Raw genomic sequence first — 14,806 nt, 5'->3', positions numbered from 1 at the left:
AAGATGGAATACTAAAATGAATAAATAGAATTAAATAGAATTTGCATTAAATATAAATAAATACAAAGTTTAATAAACTAATAATATGTATTAGTTCAAATATTAGATGAAAAAAGTTGAAGTGCTAATTACTAAAACTGTAATAGATTTAATCCTAAATAGGATAGAAATACATAAAACAAATAAAGTATTAGATTAAAAACAAGCTCAAAATAAAAAAAAAATATGCAGTATCAAAAAATACTAATACTTTAATGAATTTAAATTAAAGTGAAATAGAAATATTTATTTAATAAAACTAAAAGAAATATATAAATTTAAGTTAAGATTGGAGTACCAAAATTACTAAAGCTGTAATATAAATAAAAGCTAAATCAAAATAGTAATAAATACTATAATAGTGTATAAAACTGAAATAACACTGGTGCATAATACATAAAACATACCTGGTTTGAATTTCCAGTAAAAACAAATATAGGCCGATCTATCACAGCATGAATGATTTTATTATTGTAATTGTAGATGAGGTTTTGCTCTTGATATGTAGGTCGTGTGCACTGCCAAGCAGACTCATTAGTGTGCGACTGGAGGAAAGCAGCATGACGACATGCTCTCCTGTCGTGCTCAGTCTGTCAAAGCTCTGGAAACGCAGCGTCACGCAGGACCACCAGGACACGGCTGGTCACACTGTACAGAGTAAACTTTTTACAGAGTATTATTACAGAGTAAAATGACTTAACCGACTGAGGAACGCAAATGACGGCTGCCATCCAAGCTGGATTTGCTCAGCATGCGCTTCTGCAGAAACATGCTGCTTTGTGTTAGAAAGCTGCTGCTGCAGCACCAGAAATGCTTTTTTAGGTGTTTTTCGCATTTGGTAGAGGTTTTATTAGATGCAGTGGTGTGTGGCCTCTCTGGTGATCACATGCATGGCGGGTCGGCCAATCAGATTGCTGCGCTGCTGGAGCCGAAATGGCTGAGTGAAGGAGACAGGCTGCATTGAAGACAATCAGCCTGCTGTTCACCTGGACGTCAGCCTTACTCTCTCTCACACACACACACACACACACACACACACACACACACACACACACACACGGAGGGAAGCGGAGCGGTGACCCCTATTAAAGTGAAATATTCTCCCCACTGTTTCTCTTCTATTAACACACTCTCTCAGATGGAGGTTTCCGCTGACGTGTGTTTGTGTTGGAAATGAAACGTTCTCACTAACTAGAGACATCAGCACTGTTTGTGCTGCTGAAGCTGTCAGGTTAACATGCGTTTGGTTAAATAAGGTGTTTAGCTGTTCTCTTATTTGACACACAATGGCATTTTGACATTTAAGCTGTGCTGACCTTCATAGTAATCTGGTTTTATTTCACCTCAAATTAAGAAGAGCAAATTAAACGCATACTTTGCATAAAGATTTTCTGTAATTTCACATTTTCATGACAATTAAGCACATTTTACCCCAAAATTATCATTATTATAATGCATTGATTTTTATTAAAATTTTTTATCATTTATAATTTAAGTAATTTCTCTGTTTATTTAAATTCAATATTTATTTTTTAAAATCTGTATAGATTAAAGTGAGTGCTACACATTGCCACAATTTAAATAATTAATTAATTGTATTTTTTCATTTCTGTAATTGCTTTAATTTAAATGTTTCATTTTAATTAAATTCTTTATTTGTAAATTTTTAAATCGGCATAGACTGCATTGCCCCAATTTAAATGTATAAAAAAAATTGCATCACATTAATTGTGAAGAACATGACACTTAAGTTTATGGAAATAAATGCATTGCTGCTTTTTTTCTTTTTTTTGTGCATCTCAATTCTTTTGTAAATTTGTGTAAATTGTAATTTTATTTTATTTGCATATAATTGTCATTTTTAATTAGTAATTTTTAAATCTGCATAGATTGCACTGCAACAACTTAAAAAAAAATGATAGTTCTTTTATTTTAAATCCTTAATTTCTTGTTTCTTGCAAGAGTTTATAAAATGTAAAAAAAAAAAAAAACTAACTTGAATGCAATGTAAGTCGCTTTGGATAAAAGCGTCTGCTAAATGCATAAATGTAAATGTTTTTTTTTTTCCTAATTTTTGTAAATATCACTTTATTCTTCACAAATAATGGTCCTCAATTTGGCTTATTTTTGTTATACAAAATATGATTTGTTTGGATTTCGGAGTGAAATATTATCTGGACATGAATTTGTACTGTACATATATCTCAAATAACATTTGTTTTCTTGTGTTCAGTCCTTTCGAGGTTCAGGTGGGCCCTGAGGCCGGACCACAGAAGATCCGCGCGTGGGGTCCGGGTCTGGAGGGAGGCGTTGTGGGAAAATCTGCAGACTTTGTGGCTGAATCCATCGGGACGGACGTCGGAGTTCTCGGTGAGATCACAGAATCCTCTGATCAGACATAAGGCACATTTTATTATACAGTAGTCACATTTAGATCAGGATCCACAACATGTTTTCTCAGCCTCTTATGTAAATACTTTAAATACTTTCCCTCCTGTAGGCTTCGCCATTGAGGGTCCGTCTCAGGCCCGGATCGAGTGTGAGGATCAGAACGACGGCTCGTGTAATGTGAAGTACTGGCCCACCGAATCGGGTGAATATGCCGTCCATGTTATGTGTGATGATGACGACATCGAAGACAGTCCCTTCATGGCCTACATCGTCCCTGATAACAAAGCCAACAACCCTAACCAGGTACATGGCAGTGGGAAATATACATCATATATGGAAGTGACGTTAGTTTCATAACATTTCTGCCCAAAATTCTTATTATTGTAATGTGTCTTGGATATTTTGTGATGGTTTTTGTAATTGTAATTAGTGAGTCACATTATAAGTATTTAAAATAAAATTTGAAAAACTGAAAAATGTAATTTAAAAAAATTACAATAATGATATAACCTGTCGAATATTAAGACTTATTAAAGCAATTTATCAATTAATGTAATGCAATAAAATAATATTTAGAAAAATTTCTTATCAAAATGTTCTTCTTATTGTAATTAGTTTGTTTAATTTAAATTTTTAAACTTTTTCATTTTTGATTAAATCTAGATTGCATTGCCACAGTTTAAAATACAATATTTATGTTGCAGCAGTGTGTAGTACCCGCTTAAAAAAAACATTAAAAATTAAATAATAAAAATACAAATTTCTATGATGATAACCTGTTGAGAACAAAAACAAATACAAAAAATTGTTCACAATAAATATTTATAAAATATTTAAATTGTGGCAATGTGTAGTACCAACTTATAAAAAAACCTGGAAAATGTCATTAAAAAAATTACACTAATGTAACCTGTTGAATAAGACTAAGACTAACAATTTATCATTAATGTGATAAATTATTATTGTAATTTGTTAAATTATTTGTAAATTTACTTTTAAATCAGTAGTTTAGATTTAAATTCAATGCCCTTTTTAAATCAATTAATATATTGCTTTCTTCTGTTTTGTCTCTCATTAGAATTATCCATCATTGCTTAAAGAGTATTTCTGTTACTGCAAAAGCGCAAACATCCTATAGCAACAGAACAAAGACAATTATTTCAGAAATAAAATAAAATGAATTAAAAACAAAATAAATCTACTTAAATTATTGTACTGTTATTACAAAAAGGACACGCATTTGTGCGTTTACTAGGTTATTGCGTTTGTTTTTCACACATGTGCTTGTTTGCAGGTCAGGGCTTATGGACCAGGACTGGAGAAGTCTGGCTGTATCATAAACAAACCTGCTGAGTTCACCGTCGAGGCCAAAGATGCTGGAAACGGACCGCTGAGAATCATCGCACAGGTTCGGTCGAGCATCAGCTAATAAATGTGAGCAATGTGAACCAATCTGAACTGAACTCACCCATGTTGCATTTGACTTCATTTGTTTTCCTAGGATGCAGATGGCCTCCCCATCGACGTGAAGGTGAAGAGCAAAGGAGATAACGTGTATTCCTGCTCGTACACACCGACCTTGGCTGTCAAACACACGCTGGCAGTGACCTGGGGAGGCGTCAGTGTTCCCAACAGCCCCTTCAGGGTAAGAGCGACCAAGACCGAGGGCAGAACCATTAACGCAAACACAGAGGAGACTTCAGCTGTCAGTACTAACACACTAGAGCAACTAATCACACTAACGACAGCTGATGCTCCTCACACTTCAGCAGCCAAATATAAACCGGTCATCATCATAACCACCTCCGTTATGGAGCGCCACTGCTATTCTGTCAGATAATTTCAGCTGATCGTTTGGATATTAATGTGGAATATGAGAGATTGCATTGGTGATTTGGCTTTAGGGAATGAAATGGCAAAATGCACATTGTTTTATAAAATAATGTTTAGTTGATTCATTTGTAATTGCATTACGTGTTTCTTAAGATAAGTAGGATGCATTGTATTTTTGTTTTTAAAACCTTTTTTTTTTTATGATCACTTTTTTTTTAATTCGTAACTCATCACATTTAATGCATATTATTTTTCATCAATTTGTTTTCTTATGTTTTGTTTCTAATTAAGAGAATTATCCATCATTGCTTCGAGTATTTCTGTTCAAAGCACAAAATCCAAATACATTTCAGTATGTTTGTAACATTAAGTGATTTTTAAATGACTTTTAATGTTTCCAAAGATTTTGCACAGCATGAAATTGTATTAGATTATAACGTTATCTGCTTTGACTGTAAAATGGTGTTTTGTGGTGTTTGCAGTCCACAGTTGCTTTTTAAAAAAGTAAAAAAAAATCTCAAACTTGATCAAATATTTAATATAAACAAACTTATTTGTATTCACTAATAAAGAATGAAGGACAAAATAAGTTTGACTGAATTAATAATAGTATTTGTTAAATGCACACATGAATTGAAGCATTATTTCATTATAAATTGAGTAAAATAGTGTTACGAAGTTAAGAGTAAACATTTGTTCATACATCACTCTGTATTCATGCTTTTGTGGTCCTTGGTCCATTTCACAAAACAAACTCACGGCGCAGTTTTAAAGAATGTAACTTGCTTTTACTTGACCGTTCCAAAGCTGCATTTTTCCAGAGTTTGCATGATCAGAGTACTAACATGTTTATATTTACAGAAAGGAAAAGGGGATTTTTCATTTACTTTTATCCAATAAGTGTTTGATTCATGACTGAATTCATGTTTTAAAAATGTTGCATTCAATAAATTCTAATAATTAATGTTTTAATGTTTGCGGTGTGTGATTTATGTGAGTTTGTTCATTTGTATGTTCCTGGTTATCTTGGAAAAATAACTCCTTTGTAAACGCTTCAAATACTAACTTCAATAATCCTTTCTGCACTCTGAAATGCATCAGATGTTTTTACACTTGCTTTGCACTGTTTTTTATTTTCTCAGAATGTGCAATAAAGTCTGTTAGCTGTGTGTTTTCATTCCTTGCTGTCATTAACGTTCAGGAGGCTTTATTCCTGTAGGTGAATGTCGGAAAGGGAAGCCACCCTCACAAAGTCAAGGTGTTTGGCCCAGGAGTGGAGAGAAGCGGACTGAAGGCTCACGAACCAACGCACTTCACCGTGGACTGCACTGAAGCTGGAGAAGGTAATGCACATTTAAGTGAAGTGACATACTGCCAAGTATAGTGACCCATACTCGGAATTTGTGCTCTGCATTTAACCCATCCAACGTGCACACACACAGCAGTGAACACACACACCGTGAACACACACCCGGAGCAGTGGGCAGCCATTTATATTTAACACATTCACTAAATTCAGTGCTGTTTCATGTGTGAGTTACAAACGATGTGTCTTGTGTTGGTGGATTTTCAGGTGACGTCAGTGTCGGAATCAAGTGTGATGCTAATGTTATCAGTGATAATGAAGAGGATGTTGATTTTGACATCATTCCCAATGCCAATGACACCATCACTGTCAAATACATTCCTCCTGGAGCGGGACGCCTCACGATCAAAGTGCTTTTTACTGATCAAGTGAGTGACGACCATAGAGATGTAGAAAACATGATTCGTTTATCTTTGGAAATATGTTTTAATTTTAAATGATTATTTCAGGGCATTCATGTTAAAGTATCATAAACAAAATGAAATAAAAAGAATACATTTATTTTAGTTAATTTATTTTTCAAGTTTATTGGAAAATCATGTTATAATTTTTAATTTAAAACTATTTATTTATTTATATGTAAATACAAGATACAATTGGATGGTCAGAACGATTCTGTGTTATAATTGTATTTTATTTGTTTGTTTGTTTATTTTAAATTTTCCATCCAGGTGGATAAATTGTATGTCATAAATGTATTTTGTATTTATTATTATTTGAAGATATTTATTTTAATGAATTCAAAATCCAAGTTAATCGAAAAATTGTGTCTTTAAATTAATTTATTTAAAGCCATTATTTTAATTCAGAATCCAAGTGGATTGAAAAATCATGTCATAAATGTATTTATTTATTTTAAAGCAACTTATTTTAATTCAAAATCCAGGCAGATTGGAAAATCGTATGTCATAGTTTTATTTATTTATTTTAAGCTATTTATTTCTTTTAATTTTAAAGAAAAATCCAAGTCAATTAAAAAATTGTGTTGTAGTTATTTCATTTATTTAGTTTCTGATATTTTATTCATATTTTAAGGGAAGATATAAAATGATGGCCTTGACAATATTATTCATTCATTCATTCATTTTAATCCAAGAAAACATGATTTCTGAATCTTTCCAAGTATGTTGTTTTCATGCTAAATGATCCATCTCAGGAAATCCCAATCAGTCCGTTCCGTGTTAAAGTGGATCCTTCACATGATGCCTCCAAAGTGAAAGCAGAGGGTCCAGGACTCGCCCGAGCAGGTTTGTTGTCTGGTTTGATGATAAATGGTTTGATCAAGATCAAGAATCTGGGTTTAATTGGATGACTTTTGAGTCTCTCTGTTAATTTTTCCCATGCTGTATCTGTGTACCATCAGGTGTGGAGAGTGGAAAACCAACACACTTCACCGTTTACATCAAAGGAGCTGGCAAAGCTCCTCTAGATGTGCAGTTTTCTGGACCTAATAAAGGACAGACCGTTCAAGACTTTGAGATCATTGACAACTATGACTATTCCCACACCATCAAATACACACCGGTTCAGCAGGTAGGGATCTGCAATGGAGAAGCACACATTTAAAAGCAGTTCAGTGAATTTAAATGGGTGAAATGGACATCTTTCAGTATTTATCTTCTGGCATCATCATTCTGCATTGCTGTACCAATTCAGGGAGAGATGGTGATAACGGTGACCTTCGGTGGAGACCCTATTTCTAAAAGCCCCTTCGCTGTGGGTGTTGCGGCTCCACTGGACCTTAGCAAGATCCAAGTGGATGGCCTGGAAAATCGTATGTCATTTAAAAAAAATAAAAACCATTAATTCTTTCATTCTATGTACATTAATACAAGTTTCAGTGGGTGGCCTTGAAAATTTGGTATTTTATTTATTTTAATTTTAGACAATCTGTTTATTTATTTATTAAGCAATTTATTTATTGAATGTTTTTTGTTTTATGCAATCCTATGTTATTTATTTTATAAATATTTCAATGTTACTCCAAGGTCCTCTTTGGTGGCCTGGAAAGCTGTGTTTTTATTTTTATTTTATTTTAAATACTATTTGTTTAATAATAAATATCTAAATTTTAATTCAAGTTTCAGTGGATCGCTTGGAAAATTATTTATTTATTTTCATTTTGGATAATGTTTATTTATTTATTTATTCATTGGATGGCCTGTTATTTTATGTAGTCTTATGTTATTTTGTTTATTTAAAATATTTATTTGGATATTTTTATATTTATTAATGAATGTTAATCCCAGGTCGTACTGGATTGCCTGGAAAATATATTTATTTGTTTGTTTACATCCAAGATCAAAGTGTATGGCTTGGAAAACTGACACACACATTTATTTATTTATTCTAATTCATTAATTTCAATTAATTTCTATATAGATATTTATTTTAGGTAGTTATTTAACATAAGATTTTTGTATGTGGTTTTATTTTAATTAATATTTATTTAAATTGTATTTATTTTATTCAACAATAAAACAGAAGTTAATGTAATTTGATTTTGAAATTTTAAAGGTTGCTTAATTTGTTTAACTTTTTTTTTTTATTAATATATAATTTATTAGATTTTTTTTTTTTTTTTTTTTATAACAAAACCCCTTTTAATGTTTTATTCTAGGTGTGCAAGTGGGCGAGGATCAAGAGTTTGCCATTGGTACAAGAGGAGCAGGTGGACAGGGCAAACTGGAAGTCAAGATCACCAGCCCTTCAGGGAAATCTGTACCCTGCGTGGTAGAGCCTCAGCCAGGTAAAGGAGCCAGTCTAGTGAAGTACATTCCCAAAGAGGAGGGCGTTTATGTGGTGGAGGTCGTCTACGATGGCAATCCAGTGCCAGGAAGCCCTTTCTCAATAGAGGCCATGCTGCCTCCTGATCCCAGCAAGGTATGTTGAAGCGATAGCATGATTTGACTTAATTTATACTAGTCAACATTTGAAGTGAATCAAATTTGTCCTAAAACCAAAATGCGTTCTTGTCTTAGGACAACTTTGATTAACTTTTTTGATCCACTTCAAATGTTGACTACTGTAGAAGAAAAGAGGAAAAGATCATAACTTAGTGGTTCTGTCTGTGCAGGTCAAAGCATTCGGTCCAGGACTGAAGGGTGGTCTTGTAGCAAGTCCAGCTGAGTTTACCATTGACACCAAGGGCGCTGGAACCGGTGGACTCGGTCTAACCGTCGAGGGTCCAACAGAAGCCAAAATCGAGTGCTCCGACAACGGCGACGGCACCTGCTCTGTGTCATACCTCCCCACCGAACCCGGAGAGTATCTAGTCAACATTCTCTTCGAAGACGTCCATATTCCCGGCTCGCCCTTCCACGCAGACATCCAGTACCCATTTGATCCCACCAAAGTGGTGGCGTCCGGATCCGGGCTGAAACGAGGCAAAGTAGGTGAGATCAATGTGCTGAATGTCGACTGCGCCAAAGCTGGATCAGGACACTTGACGCTGGAGGCAGAGTCTGATTCTGGAGCCAAAGCCAAGACTGAAGTTACGGACAACAAGGACGGGACCTATACAGTCACCTACGTCCCGCTGACGGCTGGTATGTACACGCTACTGCTGAAGTATGGAGGGAAGACCGTCCCCAACTTCCCCGCCAAAGTGACTGTGGATCCGGCTGTCGATACCAGCAAAGTGAAGGTGTTTGGACCAGGAGTTGCAGGAGAAGGTATTGACATAAGATAAAACACAATTTTATGTTCACTTTTAACCCTGTGGTATTGTTCATTTGGGAGTCACATTTGTGTGGTTCGTGGTCAAAACTGACCGGAGCCCATAATTGTGTTATTTTATTTTTGTTAAATTAATATACTATGTTTCATTTAAATAATGTCTATAGAAAAACATGAAGAAGATTATCTATAATACCGGGGTGTAGCCATTAGATTCCTGTATAGCCAGATATATTAAGAGCTGTGTATTCCTTAGTTACTGAGCTGTGTTTTCAGGCATAATTGTGTAATTTTTGTCATCCCTTCATTGTTGTGCACTTTTTTTCTGCATTGCGGCTGATTTGTAGATTGTACACACAAAAACATCTCTGTATCTTCATATTTTTGCTTATTGCCCATTCATTTCATATGGCGGTAAAAACAACACAATTTTTTGACACTTTCTTTTACGCCCATTTAGCTTTTTCAAATTAAGTCCACAGTTTTTGGGGGGTCACATAGCAACTGCCATAAAGATCACTGAGTTTTGTGCTATTCCAATGAAGTAGCAATTTTAAAAATTTCCAAACTTTTTTTTTTTGGTCTAAACTGACCGAACAACACCAAGAGGGTTAAGGATGAATGCATCTTGTTGGCAATTGAAAAGCATCCGTCTTTTGCCTGATTTTTGCATTCCATGATTTCAAGAACCTTCTCTCCATTTCTTTTTCTTGTAGCCAATGGAAAATTGTCTGCAAATGTGTTTTTCTGAACGCTTTATCTTCATGATGTTGGCTTGCGTGATTTCTGGAGACTTTTCTTTTTGGTTTCGTAACAAAATCTGTTTGAAGAGATGTTGTTTTACAGGCCTGCATGTGTTGTCATGCTCTAAATGATGTAATCCTTCAGTGCAAGATGGCCCTGAAAAACAGTTTTGCTGAAAGATGATTTTAATTCAAAGGCATTTTTATAGAGGAGATGCATTGTTCTGTGAAGCATCTTCAGTGAAGTCAGTGTTGTCATCTCTCTGCTCTGCAGGAGTTTTCATGGAGGCCACGACTGACTTCACCGTGGATGCACGAGCTTTGGCCAAAGCTGGTGGAAAACACATTAAAGCTCATGTGAAGAACCCGTCAGGTGCTGCTACAGACTGTGTTGTTAGTGACAACGGTGACGGGACTTATAATGTGGAATACACACCGTTTGAGAATGGTATGATGCACAATATCCTACTTAAATGTCCTGAAAAATTGTATGTTAGAATTGTATTTGCTTATTTATTTATAAGATCTAATTGGATAGCCTGACAGTTTGTTCATTTTATTTATTTGTTTTCTAATCCAATTGGATGGCTTTGACAATACTATGGTTTTTATTTATGTTTACTTATTTATGAATAATTATACAAGATGCAATTGGATGGCCCAGACAGTTATTGATTGATTGTTTCATTGATTGGTTGATTTACTTTTTCTTCCCCACAAACACTGATGTACATTACAATCATGCTCTTGGCAGATGTCTTTATCCAAAGCAACAAGCTGAATGTAATGCAAGCTATGTTTTATCAGTGCATTCAATCCCTGAGAATTTAACCCACAGTCTTTATAACAGCACCATGCTCTTCTGGAGTGGCTACTACTGGTCCTGGAGAGCCACAGTCCTGCAGAGCCTCCAACCCTAATCAAACACACTTGAACAAGCTAAGAAAGGTCTTTAGGGTTACTAGAAAGCAACATGCAGGTGAGTTTTTATCAGCAAAACTCTGGAGGACTGTGGCTCTCCAGGACTGATGTTGGCCAACGCTGATCTAATGTTTGAGATACGGGAGCGCTACAGGTTTCATCTTGCACTTGTGTATTTAGAAGAACAGCAGTAAAACGTGCCAGAAAATATTGCCCATTTGGCAAGATTTATGAGGTGACAGGCTCGTTCTCAACGGCAGCACAGCAATGTTTGATTAAGGCAAGACGCTACAGGAGAAACAGTTGTCTTTCTTTCTTGCAAACTGAGTGTGATTTTTGTCTTTTGTCCGCTGGCTGCAGGAGTCCACAGTGTGGAGGTTCTGTACGATGAGACTCCGGTTCCAAAGAGTCCGTTCCAGGTCGGGGTGGGAGAGGGCTGTGACCCCTCGCGTGTGCAGGCCAAGGGTCCGGGTCTGGAAGAAGCACTGACCGACAAACCCAACAAGTTCTCTATCGTCACCAGGTTAAAGAGCTTCACAAATCATGCTGTACATTTGACATTTCATTTAACTGTTAGATTTACCTGCTCTATACCATCAAAAAGTTTGGATCAGTACTTTTTTTTTTTTTTTTTATTACTTTTATTCATCAAGGATGCAATAAATTGGTCTAAAGTGACAAAGTGATTTATAGTGTTACAAAAATATAAACATTTAAAATGTTGTTCTTTTTGAACTTTCTATTCATCAAATAATTAAATGTATCAGGGTTTCCACAAAAATATGAAGCTGCACAACTGTTTAACATTGATAATCTGAAATAATAATTAGATATTGATCATTAGAATGATTTCATAATAAGAATGATTTCTGAAGGATCGTGTGACACTGAAGACTGGAGCAATGATGCTGAAAATTCAGCTTTGATCACATGAATAATTTACTTTTTCACATAGACATAGAAAACAGCTATTTGAAATCAGTGTCGTTATAGTTAACTAAAACACTTTCATAGCTTGAAATTAAAATATTACCTGAAATAAAATAAGATAAATAAACACAAACCTTACTTTATTTTATAAACTTATTTTAGAACAAGTTAAACTAAATAAAAATGAGGATAAAATAAAATGAATAAACTTTACAAACATTTAACAAAAACACAATTGACTACATTTACACATTACTAAAACTTTAAAGTTAAAATCAAAGCAGAAAATGTAAAAATAAACATTGATTTCAAAATAAAAACTATATTTCTAAAATAACACTATTTTAATGTTTTATTATTGTAATTGTAATTTCACAAATATTCTGCATTTAGTGTGTTTTTGATTAAGTAAATGAGCGTGAGACTTCAAAAACATTCAAATATCTTAACCCCAAACTTTTGAACATTAGTGGAGATCTTGTTTTGTATTCTTTCAAGAGCATAAATATACTAAAATGACCACTTGAGACCGTCTAAGCAGCCGTCTTTTGATCCGTGCAGAGGAGCTGGTATCGGTGGATTGGGAATAACCGTAGAAGGTCCATCCGAGTCGAAGATGTCCTGCAAAGATAACAAAGACGGCAGCTGTAATGTAGAGTACACCCCGTATGTGCCTGGTCTGTATGACGTCAACATCACGTATGGAGGACAGCACATTCCCGGTACGTGAAACTGATTTATTTTTTACCCCCTATGCACCACTTAAAGCACAGAAGAAGTCTGAAGAAAGCATTACTGGAGCTTTGAGAGATGCAACTTGACGTGTTTTTAACCAGTGTCCCAGTTTCCCCTGCAAAACCTCTTGAATTATGCCGTGAATTTGTTTTCATTAGCGTTACACCCGGGAAACGAGATCTCGTGGATCTGAGGAGAGCAGCTACCGCATTCTCACTCCTGGACATTACGAGCTCGCGTTTCATCGAACAATCACCGCCAAGACCACACAGTGCGATTCTCCCACACAAACGCTGCTTCCAGATTGTTTAAATCAAGTCTATAGTTACTAGAGCAATATTTTAGAGAGTCGTTAAGTTATCAGACTACAGGCTTGTGGAAACAAAATCCAAACTCACTCAGTATACGTAAGAATCTGCATACCAATGAATAAAACCTGCTAGAATTGTGGCAGCCTTTTTCTGTAAACAAAAATATATACAAATTTAGTTGTTACTCGAGTTGTCATTATTGGCTTGTTTTTGCTTCTCACCCACTTCCTGTGTCTTGGGTGTTAATCTTATTTATCCTCTGTTTCTTAGCTGTGTTTGAATTGCATTAGCATGCATGGAGGCACTAGTCGGTGTCTGAATGTAAAGGTCTTTATCTCTGTTTGCGGTATAGGAAGCCCGTTTAAAGTGCCGGTGAAGGATGTTGTTGACTCCAGTAAGGTGAAGATCTCTGGGCCTGGTGTCAGTTCTGGAGTGAGAGCTAAAATCCCACAATCCTTCACTGTGGACTGCAGTAAAGCTGGTGTCGCTCCTCTCTCTGTGGCTGTGACTGGACCTAAAGGTAAAAATGCATTTATATGAGGCTTGTGCAGTACACTGATTTTATTTTTCCCCCTTTTGTTGGGTTTATTTATTTAGGGGCTTTAGGTTTTTTTTTTTTTAACTGAAATTAATATTTGCATAACGCACAGTATATACAGTGCTATGCATAAGTTTAGGCACCCATGCTAAAGTTGACTAAAAAGAGGAATAAAAAAATCATCTTTTGGAAATTTGAACTTAATGCCTTAATTAAAAAAATTAGCAAAAATCCAACCTTTAAGGACACCAATTTTCTTTGTGAATGAATAATGTATCGTAAATAAATAAATGTTCTTCTTTAAAATAAAGGGTGCATCACATAGCCTTCACCATACCTAGAGATTGGCATGGTTTTATTTCAGTTAGCCTAATAGCTGGTTTGATTTGCATTGAGAGATGATCTTATGGAAAGTACTCCATGCCAATCTCTAGGTATGGTGAAGGCTATGTGATGATGTGGGGCTATTTTAATTCCAAAGGCCAAGGGAACTTTATCAGGATGCATAGTATCCTGGATCCATGAAGTAACTGGCCTTTAAAAATAAAAATCTGCCTGGCTCTATGGGAATTTAACATAGGGGTGTCCAGACTTATGCACCCTGTATTTTAAGGAAGAACATTTATTTATTTACGATACATTATTCATTCACAAAGAAAATTGGTGTCCTTAAAGGTTGGATTTTTCCTAATTTTTTAAATTAAGGCATTAAGTTCAATTTCCAAAAGATGATTTTTTTTATTCCTTTTTTTACTCAACTTTAGCATGGGTGCCTAAACTTATGCATAGCACTGTATGTTAACATTTTATTTATTTATTTTAGTTAATTTGTTCTGAATGAAATATTCACACTGCATGTATGTAGACTTTATTTATTCATGGGGATTTATGTTTTGTTTTTGTTTTGAATTATATGCTAGCATACTTTTTAAATACTAGCATACATAAACACTTATGAATTAATATTCATTAATTTCTTTATATTCATTCTTTTTTTGCGTCAGTAAATAAGTTAAATTCTGAATATATTATTTATTTATCATTCATTCATTTATATAATTTTTTTTTGCCTTTGTTCTGAATGAAATTAGCATACTGCACAGAATATACTTAAATGTGTAATTTAATAAATGTTTTTTTATATTTAATAAATTTTTTTTATATTTATGTATTTTCTTTCTTTAGTTTTTGAAACTTATGCAACAAATTGTTTCTATCAGAAGTGTGCTGCTTTATCATTCTCACTATGTTGCATGTTTAGTTTACTAAGATTGGTAGCAGTTATGTAAATAATTTGGTTATTTTGCTTTTGGCAGATCAA

The 14,806-nt window shown here is 34.6% G+C and overlaps 1 protein-coding gene across 2 annotated transcripts in view; it reads left to right on the top strand.

Annotated features, from left to right (window-relative positions):
- flnba (filamin B a) overlaps window positions 1–14,806 on the top strand; it is a 90,185-nt gene that overhangs the window by 49,489 nt on the left and 25,890 nt on the right. For both annotated transcript variants that reach the window (XM_079396719.1, XM_079396718.1), the window contains exons 10-24: window positions 2,273–2,409; window positions 2,540–2,733; window positions 3,725–3,838; window positions 3,932–4,075; window positions 5,483–5,606; window positions 5,837–5,997; window positions 6,786–6,876; window positions 6,993–7,162; window positions 7,286–7,403; window positions 8,250–8,512; window positions 8,706–9,303; window positions 10,325–10,498; window positions 11,332–11,494; window positions 12,463–12,623; window positions 13,300–13,467. In XM_079396719.1, the coding sequence (XP_079252845.1) occupies window positions 2,273–2,409; window positions 2,540–2,733; window positions 3,725–3,838; window positions 3,932–4,075; window positions 5,483–5,606; window positions 5,837–5,997; window positions 6,786–6,876; window positions 6,993–7,162; window positions 7,286–7,403; window positions 8,250–8,512; window positions 8,706–9,303; window positions 10,325–10,498; window positions 11,332–11,494; window positions 12,463–12,623; window positions 13,300–13,467 (2,780 nt within the window). The remainder of the gene's footprint in view (window positions 1–2,272; window positions 2,410–2,539; window positions 2,734–3,724; window positions 3,839–3,931; window positions 4,076–5,482; window positions 5,607–5,836; window positions 5,998–6,785; window positions 6,877–6,992; window positions 7,163–7,285; window positions 7,404–8,249; window positions 8,513–8,705; window positions 9,304–10,324; window positions 10,499–11,331; window positions 11,495–12,462; window positions 12,624–13,299; window positions 13,468–14,806) is intronic.

The sequence above is a fragment of the Barbus barbus genome, assembly GCF_936440315.1.
Source record: "Barbus barbus genome assembly, chromosome: 37".
In the NCBI taxonomy this organism is placed as follows: Eukaryota; Metazoa; Chordata; class Actinopteri; order Cypriniformes; family Cyprinidae; genus Barbus; species Barbus barbus.
Note: the sequence above shows the minus strand (reverse complement) of the source record. Positions and strands in the feature narration are given on the sequence as shown.